We start from the raw sequence: 14,936 nt of genomic DNA on the forward strand, positions 1-14,936 counted from the left end.
TCACTCACGTTTATCTATTGTAGGCCGATGCCTACGTGATGTTCCCACAATGTCCAAAATCAAATCAGGCTGACAGATTTAAATTCATTTTGCTCGCTCATTTACAAACTCTATGTTGAAGAAATATTGCATTGATGATTGCAACAGCAACATCATTTATGCTGTATGTTATACCTGTACAGAAGTAGGCTAGGTTTTGTCCTATGCTATTTGGGAAATGGTTGGATTTTTTTTATTTAAAAAGAAATAATACAATTTGTAACAAACTGTTGGAATATAAGCGTTTAGTTCACAAACTACAAATCAGCGAAAGTTACAGGTATTTATACATATTGAGAGAACATTACAAATCCCACCCACTGTCTCACATAGAAACCCTCCTCTTGCGCGCACATTCCATCTATCCTCCAACCACTTACCAGCTCTCCAGTCCATCATGAATAAACATGAATTTTAATAGTACATGGTACCTTTCAGTCTACTGTGAGGTTCAGTTGGGGAATATTGACAGGTGGTCGGTAAATCCCAACTAATCCGGTAAAAGGCACGTTTTGCGTCTTCCGTGTCTTTGGGAAGACAATGGCTAGCGCCAGGATATATCGGGAGTCATTGTGCGTGATTTTATTGCAAATAGTCCTTATTTGCTCCGCTCAGGTAAGTCACAAATTACGGTTATTTTCTTCTCCAATGGTTCACACCGATTTGTTTGCCAGCCACAATGTATACCTGGTTTGTATGACAGGCATGTATGACTGCTTTTCTTGAGATTATATTGTCCTGTGTTATTGGGATAGAATTTCCCATGGATGGGATATGCTGGGATGGGATGCTCAGACTCCCAAATGTTTTGAAACACACCTTCTATGCATTTACAGATTCGTTGAACCGTATAGTTTACAAATACATTAGACCTACCATAATATGCCTATTGATTAGTGGACTATTTCTTTATTTTGTGAATAGCTGCATTATTTAGAGGTGTGTGTAGGGCAAGTAACATAACAGCTGCATGTGTAGGTTGGAATCGCAGCAAAAATATTCTCAACATATGTAATTACATAGAGTGGTCCCTTGTATAGTGGATAAAGGCTTGTGGTTTTCTTTTCTTGACCTTTCTGCCCACAAAACGACTAATTTCACACAATGGAGCTCTTTGTGTGAGGGGACCAAAGCACTGCCATCAGCCATGATTTGGAGATACATTTCAGTAGAGGCTCTTTAAATGATTTTGTTTATTTATCTACAGAGGGGCCCGGTCGGTACCAGAGGCCCCGTAGGACCCCCTGGTATAGCAGGCGTGCCTGGAGTCGACGGCATTGATGTGAGATATCTTTTGATTTCATATTTTATTGTTTATTTGTGTCATTTCACGCTTTAGACTTATCTGTTGTTCAGCACCACACCTGGTACAGACCAACATTAATTGTGTTATTCTGTCATTTTCAACCTATAGTGGAGTTTTACATAGATATTAAATAAACATTCCTTTTTTCTCTTTCATTTCAGGGAGACAGAGGGGATGATAACTTCATAGAAGGCGGCCCTGTGAGTGGACTATTATTTCCTTTGCCATAACCTACCAATAAATGGTTAATACATTTTAGCATGGTATTGAAATGGTCACTCTGTTCCCAGGGTCCTGACGGGGAAGATGGCAAACCAGGAACTCCCGGAACAGCCGGCCTACCAGGGGCAGACGTAAGTTACACAGAATACACACATTTACAACCAGTTTATTATTCATATTCCCCAAGCAGGAAACCGTAGTACAAAATCAGATAAGACTCCACTGAGTCTATTGAACATCTGTAACTTCTGAAACTCAAGGGACTGAAAATCTGTGGTACTACTGCTGTGTGAGTCGTTTATATTGGCTCCTGAGCAAAAGGTTTGGAGGGGGGTGGGGGGGGCTCAGTGGGATACATCAACCTGGGTATTTAGGGGAGAGAGGAGAATGCTTCAAATAGCTTCCTGACTGAAACAGAGAAACAGAGGTCTTTTTGTGTGAGTCAGGGGGTGCAGGAGATACGGCCGACACAGTGATGGCTGACAGGAAAGAACTGTATGCTGGGAAAGGTGGAACAGAAGGGCCACAGTGTGTGTGCTGTCCATTTGGGCAATAATGCTGAATATAGAATGGCTTATCAGATGAACTGCTGACTGCTGTGTGTCTGGCAGAGTTGGTAGTGTCCAGGTATGTTGAGGTATGCACTAGTTTGGGCTGGGTAGCTCCCTATTCTCCTTTGTTTAGTGAATAGTGATCATATTTTTATGAACAGCAAATACCTTGATAACACTGACTTCAAGTAGTCAACTATCATCAATTCTTTCTGTTTCTCTGTCCATAACTGGAGTTCTGATTTGAATGATTCCGGATTTCTGTTGATTGCTGCCTACCAAAGCTATTGACTAATTAGAGAGTATTAGTAGTTCCTTGATCTTGAGAGGATAGTTCAGAGCGTCTTCTCTTTTCAATCCATTGATTCAAGCTTGGCGGAGGACTAGTTGGACTAATTAAGTGACCTATGGTTTATGCAGGTGGTGGAAGAGGGGAGGGGCTAAACAGTGTGAGAGAAGACACACCCCATTTTAGTCTTATAATTGCTAAATTACTGTACAGGAAACATGTAATCCATGAAATGTCAATGATGAAAATATGCAATGGTTTAGTTAGTACATTGTTTAGTTAGAGCATTGGTCACATACTTTGTAATGTATTATCGTCAAGATACAAACGTGGAATATAAGAGTTGTCTCAATTGAGATGCCTTCCATAATTTGTCGAAATCTTGTTTATAGATTATAGATTTGGATTACAAACCTTCCTTTGTGTTTATCAAACAAATGTAATTAAGGAAATCAGATTTACAGTAATATTGCCTTGAAGTAAGGCAACCCTGTTACTAATGGTGATCTCAGAGAGTACTGTGTCAGCAGCTCAGTGTTGGAACAGTTCTATTTCAAATCAATTCATTTCCGGAATGGAGGAATGGATGGATTGCCTATTGTTTCTAATGAATATTTTCACAATCATGTCCTTTTATAATTTCCCAGGAGTCCCATTGAATGCTTGTAAAGAATAAAATAATATAGAATATCACACTAAGAATGGGTAACAGAGCATGCAATTAGTTCTTTAACTGGAGGGCATAAGACACGTATTGAAGTTTTATATTGTCTACTCATGGACATTCATATTTCTGTGTGGTTGATAGAAGCTTTGTTATCTCTATAGGGTGCCACTGGACCTGTTGGGGATCTCGGCCCAGATGGGCCTCCTGGAATAAAAGTACATTTTCTTTATTTGAAATCAAATGTATCCATAACCTTCCTATCTGTCTAATATCTATATTGCTGAAATATAATGCATATACACTCTCAGTACTCAGTGTGTGGAGGCTGGTCTGAAGACTATGAATGAGAAAATATCAGTACGCTCCAAAGCAATGAAAGGTTGAGATTGTTTCGCTGCCATGTTATTGTCATCACCAACCATCTTGTGTGCTTCTCTATCAGGGTGAACCCGGAGAGGCTGGGGAAGTCGGGGAGATTGTAAGTAAGCATGGTTAACTAAATGTATTAATATAATGTATGAATAATAGGGATGTAGTAGGGATATTGTCCATTATGACATAGCTTATGGCAATCATGCAGAAATTACCACACATCATCTGGAAAGGGATCGACCTCACTTGTTTAAATGGATTATTACATTACCATGAGGATGGGACCATCCCCTCCAATGACTTGTCTTATCCATCCACTGAAATGACTGGAAATCTGGAATAGGCTACTCCCTTTCAAAGACCATGTAACGAAAGGACCCACAATGAAATTGTCTTATAAATCCAGTTGTGGATTTATAAATACGAGTTGGGTGCATTCAAGTTTTGGGAAATACCATCGAACATGGGGCTCATTAGAAGGCTTGTGATTGTTTTGCTCTTTTCTGCCCATAACAAGTATATCAAGAGCTGCGTTCACTTTCTAAATTAAAAGGAAGATGAACAGAATACATTTTCTGTCAACAATTTGCATTTTTTCTTACCATAAACAACAACTGCTGAAGATGCCGCCATGCTTGCTGTCTTTTTTCTTGACAAATGACAGCAGAGAGGTGCAAGTGAAAACTTTGGAGCACGGGGATGATAGATGAGTTTCCCACTAGTAATTACCAGTGGATTTTTCACAGTTGTATGCTGGTATTTACGGAATTATAAGTATTGTACACCGACACCCATTGGTTGACCTGAAATCATATATGACATAAATACACCCACCTAGGATATGACACTTATAAGGATACTATCTATTTAAGGGTATGATATACTATAAGGACTGATTTTAAAAAAACGGCATGGTTTAAAACTGTACATTTTACTACTGTACCCTTGTTACTGCATTGATTAACTTGTTAATACAGAAAAATGCAACTTTACCCCAATTTTACACCTTCAAGCCTCTCCATGAATGGGAGTAGAAGCTGTTAAAGAAGCCTTTTTGACCTAGACTTGGCGCTCCGGTATCGCTTGATCTGCTACCACACAGCAAGCGGTTACCGGAGCTCCAAGTCTAGGTCAAAAAGGCTTCTTAACAGCTTCTACCCCCGAGCCATAAGACTCTTGAACAGCTAATCAAATGGCTACCCAGACTATTTGCACTGCCCCCCCCCCACCCCATTTTTACACTGCTGCTACTCTCTGTTTATTATCCATGTATAGTCACTTTACCTCTACCTACATGTACATATTACCTCAATGACCTGGACTAACCGGTGCCCCCGCACATTGACTCTGTACTGGTACCCCTTGTATATAGCCTCCACATTGACTGTGTACTGGTACCCCCTGTATGTAGCCTCCACATTGACTGTGTACTGGTACCCCCTGTATGTAGCCTCCACATTGACTGTGTACTGGAACCCCTTGTATATAGCCTCCACATTGACTGTGTACTGGTACCCCCTGTATGTAGCCTCCACATTGACTGTGTACTGGTACCCCCTGTATGTAGCCTCCACATTGACTGTGTACTGGAACCCCCTGTATGTAGCCTCCACATTGACTGTATACTGGAACCCCCTGTATGTAGCCTCCACATTGATTGTGTACTGGAACCCCCTGTATGTAGCCTCCACATTGACTGTGTACTGGAACCCCCTGTATGTAGCCTCCACATTGACTGTGTACTGGAACCCCCTGTATGTAGCCTCCACATTGACTGTGTACTGGAACCCCTTGTATATAGCCTCCACATTGACTGTGTACTGGTACCCCCTGTATGTAGCCTCCACATTGACTGTGTACTGGTACCCCCTGTATGTAGCCTCCACATTGACTGTGTACTGGAACCCCCTGTATGTAGCCTCCACATTGACTGTGTACTGGAACCCCCTGTATGTAGCCTCCACATTGACTGTGTACTGGAACCCCCTGTATGTAGCCTCCACATTGACTGTGTACTGGAACCCCTTGTATATAGCCTCCACATTGACTGTGTACTGGAACCCCCTGTATGTAGCCTCCACATTGACTGTGTACTGGAACCCCTTGTATATAGCCTCCACATTGACTGTGTACTGGTACCCCCTGTATATAGCCTCCACATTGACTGTGTACTGGTACCCCCTGTATGTAGCCTCCACATTGACTGTGTACTGGTACCCCCTGTATGTAGCCTCCACATTGACTGTGTACTGGTACCCCCTGTATGTAGCCTCCACATTGACTGTGTACTGGAACCCCCTGTATGTAGCCTCCACATTGACTGTGTACTGGAACCCCCTGTATGTAGCCTCCACATTGACTGTGTACTGGAAACCCCCTGTATATAGCCTCGCTACTGTTATTTTATTGTTGCTCCTTAATTATTTGTTATATTTTTATTTTATACATTTTTTCTTAAAACTGCATTGTTGGTTAAGGGCTTGTAAGTAACCATTTCACTCTAAGGTCTACACCGGTTGTATTCGGCACAAAATTTGATTTCATTTGAATTCTCTTTTGTTTACCGCAGGGCGAGGGACCTGATGGGACTGATGTGAGTACTTCACCATTTTTCCCACACCTGAATAAGGAAGAATGCATTTAAATACAAGAGAATTCAGTACATTAGCACTGTGTCATGTCCTTTTTGTTTCACTGACAGGGAGCAGCTGGTGCACAAGGGTTGGTGGGCGAGCTTGGCAAAGTCGGTACCCCGGTGAGTACTGCCTTTTTAACATTTAGAAAATGATGGCTAGGTACACAGGGCTTCCAACTGTTTCAATGTCTTATTATATTGCAGTTAATATGGAGATATTGACTTCTACTTGTTAAATTATTGCATTCATTCACCTGTAAACATATTATTATTATTATTTCCAGGGATCACAGGGCAGGAATGGGCCAGTTGGGCTTCCTGGACCTGCAGGGCCCAGGGTAAATATGTTTATTTTCATGATGAATTAGTTCCATATTAGTGTTGTCATCCTTAGTACAGTAGGACAACCCATGTAGCTGCATAGTTCTGTGTGCCATGAAAAGTATCAAAGGGAAGACAGACAATTTACAGCATCCTGTACATTTTGAAGTGCACTGCAACAACCAGCCTGTAAGACAAACAGCCCGTTTCGCCGACAATTACTTCAAAGACAGAAATGTAATTAAAATGGTGTTTTTCTCCCCAGGGTCTTCCTGGCGTGTATAAGGGGGAAGACCTGGTAAGGCGTTCACAAGTTTCCTTTAAGGGCACCACAGCTATGCATGTGTACCCTGTTGCTGATGATGGGGAACTTTTCAGCAGAGCCCCCCTGTGGCAGGGCTTTTAGATTACCTCAAATAGGCTTTACTTGTGTTTTTCAGTGTCCCAATGCCTGTCCTTCTGGTCTTAACGGATATTCTGGCCTCCCAGGCATGAAGGTGACTACATAACAAATACTCATACGATACTATGGTTTCTCATTGATACTAATATACTATAGATGTTGATGCTGTATCTTGTCAGTGAAACTGGCTTGCATATAGCAGTAACATTATATGGTTTCTCTTTAGGGCCACAAAGGGGTAAAAGGAGAGTCTGGTGAGCCTGGAAAGCAAGGACACAAGGTAACGTCTCCCTCTTTTTACCCAGATAAATTATCAACAACTACAATAAGGTCAATAATAATGATTGTGACATTGGTTTGATGTTTTCTACAGGGAGAAGAAGGAGACCAGGCAGGAGAGGGCGAGATGGGAGCTCAAGGGCTACCAGTAAAATATTTTAATATTTCTCTCACATCTGTATCAATATGAATGTGTCATTCACAATGTGGCTATGATACATGTCTTTTTTGATTGAAATTGGCTTCTTCCTCTCTCTCTCTCTCTCTCTCTCTCTCTCTCTCTCTCTCTCTCTCACACACTATTCTCTCTCTGCTGAGTGATTTTAGGGCCAAGGGGGGCCCAGGGGAATAACAGGCATAATGGGCCTCAAAGGTGACAGGGTAAGGGTCATGAGGTCACACATTGCTTGACATCATAGGGTGAATGCCAAAGATGAGCGATGTACTGTATATTACTGCCATCCTCAGCGGGTGCAATATTGCTGTAAAAAATGACTTCAGCTTGGCCTGTTTCAGCACTGCCAAACCTCAACATCCCACAACTTATGTTTGAGCACACTAGTAAATGCATAAAAAAAACATATATTTGACATCTGAAATGTGTTTGATAACAGGGACCACGTGGAACGTTTGGAGACCTTGGTCCCCAGGGAATTCAGGGTGGCTCAGTAAGTGCCTGTCTTGTTTTTAACACCGTGACGTTCACCACTTTTTCACCATGACCTCTTTGCCACCACGCACATTACAGTAACATCTCAACCTATATTCTACTATTTTTGTTTAAGAAATGTGTTTTTCTTTTTTAGGGTGACGTGGGCCAAAGAGGAGTAGTGGGCGAGATTGGACCAAACGGTGGTCAAGTAAGTACTAAAACATCACACCATCATACAAATATATTATCACTGTTATATCATCATTATTATTATTACTGTTATATTATCACTGCAGAACAACAGAGCACATGGTCATTCACTTTCAAAAGCAAAAACCTGCCGCCAATTCATACAGGTGCACTCACTGTGTGTTGTTTTGCAGGGGGCCCGAGGTCCACAAGGAATAAGGGGCCTTCCAGGGGGGAAAGGGGAGCCTGTAAGTATTGTACACACCACAGCCTTACTAAATCAGATTTATTATCGACTAACATCTCATCTATGACATCTATGACATTACACACAGCATGAGCTTATGTTCATGGACATACAGCTGACTCAATACACATGCCATGAAGCTAATCTTCTTTGTTAACGCTCAACACCCCTGTTCTTTCTCTCATGGACAGGGTCTAGCTGGGCCCGATGGACGTGAAGGAATTCCCGGATTGCCAGCATCTAAGGTACGGCTCAAACTGCTGTTCAAAGACATAGGCTAAATGAGGATGTACACACAGGAAACAAGTAAGATTGACAAGCTGTTGTTTTTTTCTCTATCATTTTAAGGGTATTACTGGGAAAGTTGGCAGTCCAGGTGATACTGGGCTCCAAGGACTTCCTGTAAGTGTGACCTCTGACCCCTATCATCTCTGATTCATCATATCCATTTTACATGCATATTTGATTGGGTTTGTTTGGTTGTTCATTTGTTTTGATGTGATTCTCGCTATAGGGTTTGCCAGGCGCTTATGGTCCAAAAGGACAAAGTGGCGAAATGGTAGGGGAATATTTTAAATGTATGAATTAAACCAGTTATTGACCATACAGTATATGAATCTCTATTATAGGGAATCTTATGTTTTCCTCTCTTTGTTACTAGGGTAACTCTGGTGACCCAGGTTCTGTAGGACTAATGGGGTCTCCTGGGAAATCAGTAAGTCAAGAGAAAGTCTATTGATGAAAATTAGATCACATTAAATGACAGTGATGCAATAAAATACTTTGATACAGTATACATATTATCCCTTTCATACTTGCACCAGTAGCATGAGAGATCTCAGGGTGACTTGCTTTGTTTACAGGGGGAACGTGGCGAGCAGGGAGAAGTAGGACCTGTCGGAGCAAGAGGTGGACCAGTGAGTATGTTCTATAGTTTATGTGATTCACTGTGAGAAAGCCATCCATGTTAAAACACTATTAAGTTGGATTACTCTTTTCAAGGTCTCGTATGAACTTCAGCAGTTTGAATAAATGATCTGGAACCTCGTGATTTTAGGGTTAGGGAATTAGGGATAAATGGTGTGAGCTAAATAACGGAACAATAGAATAAGCAAGATCAGCACAAAGCATTTGAACTCTATTGCCACGCACAACCTTTGCTCTATTATTCTATCAGCATTGTTCAACAAGCTCAGAACTTCATGTGATTCATTTGGGGAGGTCTTGGACTACAAGACTATAATAAATCTGCACCTGCGCCACAATTGCTTCTCTATTACTTCCTATTCTTCTTCTCTTATTTTGCTGTAGGGTGAAAGAGGAGTGCGTGGACCAGACGGACCTGCAGGGGCACCAGGACCCAGGGTAAGTCAACAGCCCAACAGACCATTATAACTGACATACTCATAGCCCCAAAACAAGGCCACTAGATGTATCCTGAACCACAATGAATAAAGCATTTGACAGTTTCTCGGAAACATCCATACAAGTACCACGGTATGAACCATGATTATAAAACTGACCAATGAACTTGAAACATACAAATGAACTAGGCTAAGATGCTGGTGAAATCTGTAACCTGGGTAGTAAAATAGGTGGAAGAATAGAGGGAGTTGAGCATCTTCTGCACAAGAATGATGGGAAAAGCCATGGCAAGTGATGACCAAGTGACCAAGCACAGAACCCTGTGGTGCTCCAGTCATCAGGCTTTGTTGTGAGAAAATGCAAGGATTGGTAAGGTAAGATGCAGACAAGGAAATATCGGAGTGAAGCCAGTTCAATTCGGAATACAGAACAGGATTTTGTGGTTTGCAATGTGATGGATTATGATGCTACTGTGATGGGGAACGAAGAGGAAGACAAGAACATGATGAAGACGGTGTGAAAGAGGAGGAAGAAGAAAACAAAGACTATGACATAAATGACCTTTTCTAGGATCATGTGCTGTGTGGCAAGAACAAAATTGATGCTGGTCTCTCAACATTTACTCGGGTGGCCATTAAAATTATGTTGAAATAATTGTATATGTAATTATTTATGCTTACTTTCCTATTTTCATGACAATGCCTTTCCTGCCCTACTTTTCCTGGAACTACGACACCACTGTGCAAATAACACAAGCCGCCCCCATCCATACCAAGTCTTTTGCTATTTATATATGACATAACATCAGTATAAACAATGCACTGAGTGTACAAAACATTAGAAACACCTTCTCTTTCCATGACATAGACTGACCAAGTGAATCCAGGTGGAAGCTATGATCCCTTGATGTTCTTTGTTAAATCCACTTAAGGCAAAACAGGGGGTGCAACTCAATAGTAGGAAGGTGTTCTTAATGTTTTGTACCCTCAGTGTATATTGCTGTTATCTGCTATCATTCCATACATATACAATTTAACATTGGCATTGTTACCATAGTAACCCTTCAGCTCAACCAAGCTGAATACCAGTGACTAAGCGCAAACCCACTCCAAGCAAGTGGTGCCGTATGCTCTCTCATATTGAGAGTGGCAGCCCTTTATAAGCCTCCAGACTGCAGTAATACTGTAATCCGCCGATGAGGGGCTATGAATGGAGTCCTGTTACACTGGTCCATGGGCCCAGGGGTATTTCTTCAGAGAGGAGGATTCAGGCCAGGAAAATAAGCTGAAAAGGCCTGAAAGAACCCTCTGTTTCCCAGGAATTCCTTAAACCAGTCGGACGAGGGTATGCCACACAATCAGTACCCACACTTCCAAAACATCTCATGGAGTGTGTCCCCAATACCTTTTCCAGCTCACCCATTTAAACACGTTTTTTTCCAGCTACATTTTTTTTTTTTGTGCAAATGTAGTCAGCTGAAGGCAAGGGGGAGGTTGGAGCTTTGCACAGGCAATCCACTGTGTTCGAGTTTTTTAAGTGTGTGTCTATATATATTTATTTCTTTTTTACAGGGAGGTAAAGGGGATCTCGGGCTTCTTGGTTTGCCTGGCCCTGCCGGCCTGGTTGGACAGAATGGAGACAGGGTAAGGAATATAAAAGGTACCACAAAAGCAGAAGCAGAAATACATGTGTAAAAGCAAAATATAATTGTCCTATTCCTATCTCTCCAGGGTGCAGTCGGTTTGACCGGTGCTCAAGGAGAACAAGTAAGTTCTATCAATACCATCTCAACCGACCGAATAGTCCATTCCTGCATAAGGGAGGTGACCATATTCTATGTAGCCATCAAATGATGCAAGAAGATGAATGGAGTGAATTCAAATGAGTAACACCAAGCACTTAGGAGCTACCAGAAGAGTACAGAAGGCCCCACCAAGGCCTACTTGGGATGGACACGTGTTAATGATCCTGTAAGACATGTTTTCTCTAACAAAGACATTTCTACTCATTGATTTAGGGAGAAGCGGGTTCAGAGGGCACAGCGGGAGACAGAGGGGACTTTGTGAGTAAATACATAAAGAAAAAACGTTGCTGTGCCCAACATTTTTTTTAAAGTAAAAGAGTACTGATTCTGTTTTACTATAGGGTGACGAAGGGGAGCCAGGAGAGAAAGGATCGGTGAGTCCAGTTTATAGCATTGCTTACTGCTACAGTTCTCTGTTGACATAGACTAGGCCAATTATGTCCAGTACACATAATGTGGTACCTGTTCGTCTCAAAATCATGGGGGACTCGTCATGATCAGATGCCACAACTTAATACTAATACTAGAGGTCACGTACAAGTGAGCATCATCATTTCTCATTACTGAATCACTTCACAGTGTTTGCGCCATGCCAAAAGAAAGCCTTGCACACTGTAGGACTACATGCCTGAAACACATGATCCTAGACCTAGACAGACAGCATTGTCTATCCTCCCAATGGTGCAGTCTGTGTAATCCAATTGTACCTTTTGTTTTGAATGAATGCTGAATGCCATTGTGTCGCGCTCTGTCGCTGTTTTCAGACGGGCAGACCAGGAGAGACTGGAAACAAAGGGCCGGAGGGCGGCCGGGGCATACCAGGCCCAGAGGGCAAGCCAGGCCAACCTGGACCACGTGGCATGCAGGGGGACAGAGGGGTGCCAGGACTGCCAGGGACACAGGGGCCAGCGGTAGGCACTTTAACAATTTACCAGATCTGAGGGCCTGAAACAGAGCAGGAGTCAAAAAGAGCTGTTTCTTAGCACTGCACTCATATAGAGTAGACTGGAGGAGACAGCGGAATTCACATTATGACTTTGCCAAGTGTTGAAGACATTCTCCCAAACTTTGGTGACTACTATATATGACACAGTAGGCAATTTTCGTGGACCACTTTTGACTCATGAGCGCGACATTCAGAACTACTGGCTAAAGAGTTTACCAGTGAATCTCTTTAAGTATTTCCATGGGCTAAGACATTTCACAAAAAAAAAGCCTGTGTAGCTAGCTATGAATAGCATTAGTTACCAGATAACACCACAATTCTCTCAACAACCACCTGTTTTCCCAGGGGAAAAAACCAAGCGATACACACATCACACAAGTTTGCATGAGGGTAATGCAAGGTAAGTCATGATCATTTTCATATCACACTCTTATCCATTTGATATTGACCATTACTGAACTCATCACATTTGATAAGGCAGGTCCATAGGTTTCATTGAACTGACCCCCCCATCCTTTTCCCTTCCTGTGCCACAGAGCAGCTAGCCCAGCTAGCAGCCAGCCTGAGGAGGCCTGAAGCAGGCATCTCTGGACTGCCAGGTCCCCCTGGCCCCCCTGGTCCTACAGGCCCCTCCGGAGAGAACGGCTACCCAGGACTGGACGGGGCCAGAGGACTGCCAGGTCTCAAGGGACCTCCAGGGCTACTGGGTCGCAAAGGACTCAAAGGTGAGGTTCTGAGTCTCTAAAGATGGTGGAAATATGTCCTAAATGTAATATTATGGCCTCGTTTGTTAAGCCAATGACAAGTTGGCTGAAGCAGGCTGGTAGCAGTAGTATAAGTGATCTCCATTTGAATAATTAGGATTGTTTGTGCCATCACAAGTGAAGTTCACTACAGCCATCCTGCATCGCTAAACTTTACTTGAATTGATGATAATGTATACGTTCTGCATAGGTGACACGGGCGACAGAGGAGACAGAGGACCCACAGCAAGAGGGGTTAAAGGAGAACCTGGAGCACCCGGTCTACCAGGTAAAGATACCAGTCACAAGAGTATTATAAGGCTACATGCCCACACCATAATAATGAAGGCTACAGTCATAACCACTGTGCTAACCCAATATGCGCCAAGTCTCTATATGCTCAGCTATAACATGGTTAGCTAGCTATTTAGCAGTTCCACATTCTTGTACATATCTCAACCGACCACTCTATCCACAGGTGATCATGGTAGAGCCGCCTATGGCACAGACGGCCGCGACGGCGAGAGAGGGCCACGCGGCGTTCCCGGTATTCCCGGCGTTCCAGGGCCTCCTGGTCGTCCTGGCCTCAACGGCTACTGTGAGTCGTCACAGTGCATCCTTCCTATGGTGGCGTCACCGATATCGGCAAAAGATTCCGGCATGAAAGGGCCAAATGAGGAATAAGATGTGAGTCGGAGACCCAACGGGTCCCTGAACTGAGGGGCCACAAGGGGCCAAACTATTCAGAGACTAGTGGAGGAACTAGCTAACGCGCCACAGAAGATCAGGGTTGGGGTCAATTCCATTTCATTTCAGTCAATTCAGAAAGTAAACTGAAATTATAATTCAAAAATGTTTCTCATTGAAAAGCAGGAAAATGGAATAGAATTGGAATTTCAGTTAACTTCCTGATTTGAATTCATTCAAATTGAAATGAGATGAAAATGTACCCCCAACCCCGTGGAAAAAACATTACTTTGTCTGATGTGTTTTTACTGTTTGTTTGTATTTTGTTTTATTATTTTGTTATACCCTTCTAAAATACATTTCAGAACCCCTTAACCTCAGCTCTAGCTTTTGCCATCTTTGCACTGTAAAATAAAAGGACCATTACATTTTTTGGGCAAACTAATTGTGATTTTATTGGGTACAGTAGGCTTTGTGTTTTGTTAAATATGAACCAAGTTAAAACAAAAACAGACCAGACTAACTGTGCTTTAAGCGACAATGTGCCAACCATTTTTAATTCACAGAATTCTGTGTGTTTATGTATTTGTGTCAATACCGAACTTTCATACAAATTACCAGAATACTGTTGGTTCAATGACTTTAATTTGTTAACCAGTATCGTTGTTGCATATCCACTCGCCAACCCCAATGCTTTATCGTCTTCCTGATGTAGGATTTTCTTTGTCATGATGACTGTTTTTGTGATGGGAGAACTAGGAGGGCAGTGTTGTTTGAAGACATATGTAGAAATTGTATATGCCATTCTTATTTATTATAAAGGTCGGAGGAGGTGACATCAAAGGTTGTACAAAAGAGAAAATAAACACATTTTGATAAAAGTCTTGCATGTTTTGTATGAAAGACTACAACGAAAATCCAGCAACATGTTTTTTGGCTAATTTTCTGAGGCATGCAGAGTTCTACAGACTGGATGGCCTGTGGGTACAAATATAGCCACAAGGGGACACTAGCAAGCTTGACTGTCACCAGATCCAGGGTATAACCAACAGCCATTTAAATATCTCCACAAAAGGGTTTTGATTAATTTTCTGAAAATGCTGTTTGTCTTTGTGCATTAGACTGTAGTTTTCCTATGCAGAAGATTCTTGATATTAAGTAAGCCTTGAGGGACATGTAACAGGGTAGGGGAGGGTTGAATAAATAAATTACTCACCTG

At 42.2% G+C, this 14,936-nt stretch overlaps 1 protein-coding gene across 1 annotated transcript; it reads left to right on the forward strand.

The window, feature by feature from the left end:
- Nucleotides 1-391: 391 nt before the first annotated feature.
- On the forward strand, nucleotides 392-14,598 carry LOC118389285 (collagen alpha-1(IX) chain-like). Its single transcript, XM_035779180.2, has 32 exons — nucleotides 392-654; nucleotides 1,247-1,321; nucleotides 1,507-1,545; nucleotides 1,636-1,698; nucleotides 3,236-3,289; nucleotides 3,517-3,552; nucleotides 6,016-6,039; nucleotides 6,148-6,201; nucleotides 6,366-6,419; nucleotides 6,668-6,700; nucleotides 6,843-6,899; nucleotides 7,032-7,085; nucleotides 7,179-7,232; nucleotides 7,412-7,465; nucleotides 7,699-7,752; nucleotides 7,891-7,944; nucleotides 8,120-8,173; nucleotides 8,364-8,417; nucleotides 8,521-8,574; nucleotides 8,687-8,731; nucleotides 8,834-8,887; nucleotides 9,036-9,089; nucleotides 9,484-9,537; nucleotides 11,109-11,180; nucleotides 11,268-11,303; nucleotides 11,555-11,599; nucleotides 11,683-11,715; nucleotides 12,106-12,252; nucleotides 12,633-12,687; nucleotides 12,824-13,012; nucleotides 13,242-13,319; nucleotides 13,509-14,598. The coding sequence occupies exons 1-32, from the start codon at nucleotides 580-582 to the stop codon at nucleotides 13,712-13,714; spliced, it is 2,064 nt and encodes a 687-aa protein (XP_035635073.1). The 5' UTR covers nucleotides 392-579; the 3' UTR covers nucleotides 13,715-14,598.
- Nucleotides 14,599-14,936: the final 338 nt, after the last annotated feature.

The sequence above is a fragment of the Oncorhynchus keta genome, chromosome 10, assembly GCF_023373465.1.
Source record: "Oncorhynchus keta strain PuntledgeMale-10-30-2019 chromosome 10, Oket_V2, whole genome shotgun sequence".
Taxonomy (NCBI): Eukaryota; Metazoa; Chordata; class Actinopteri; order Salmoniformes; family Salmonidae; genus Oncorhynchus; species Oncorhynchus keta.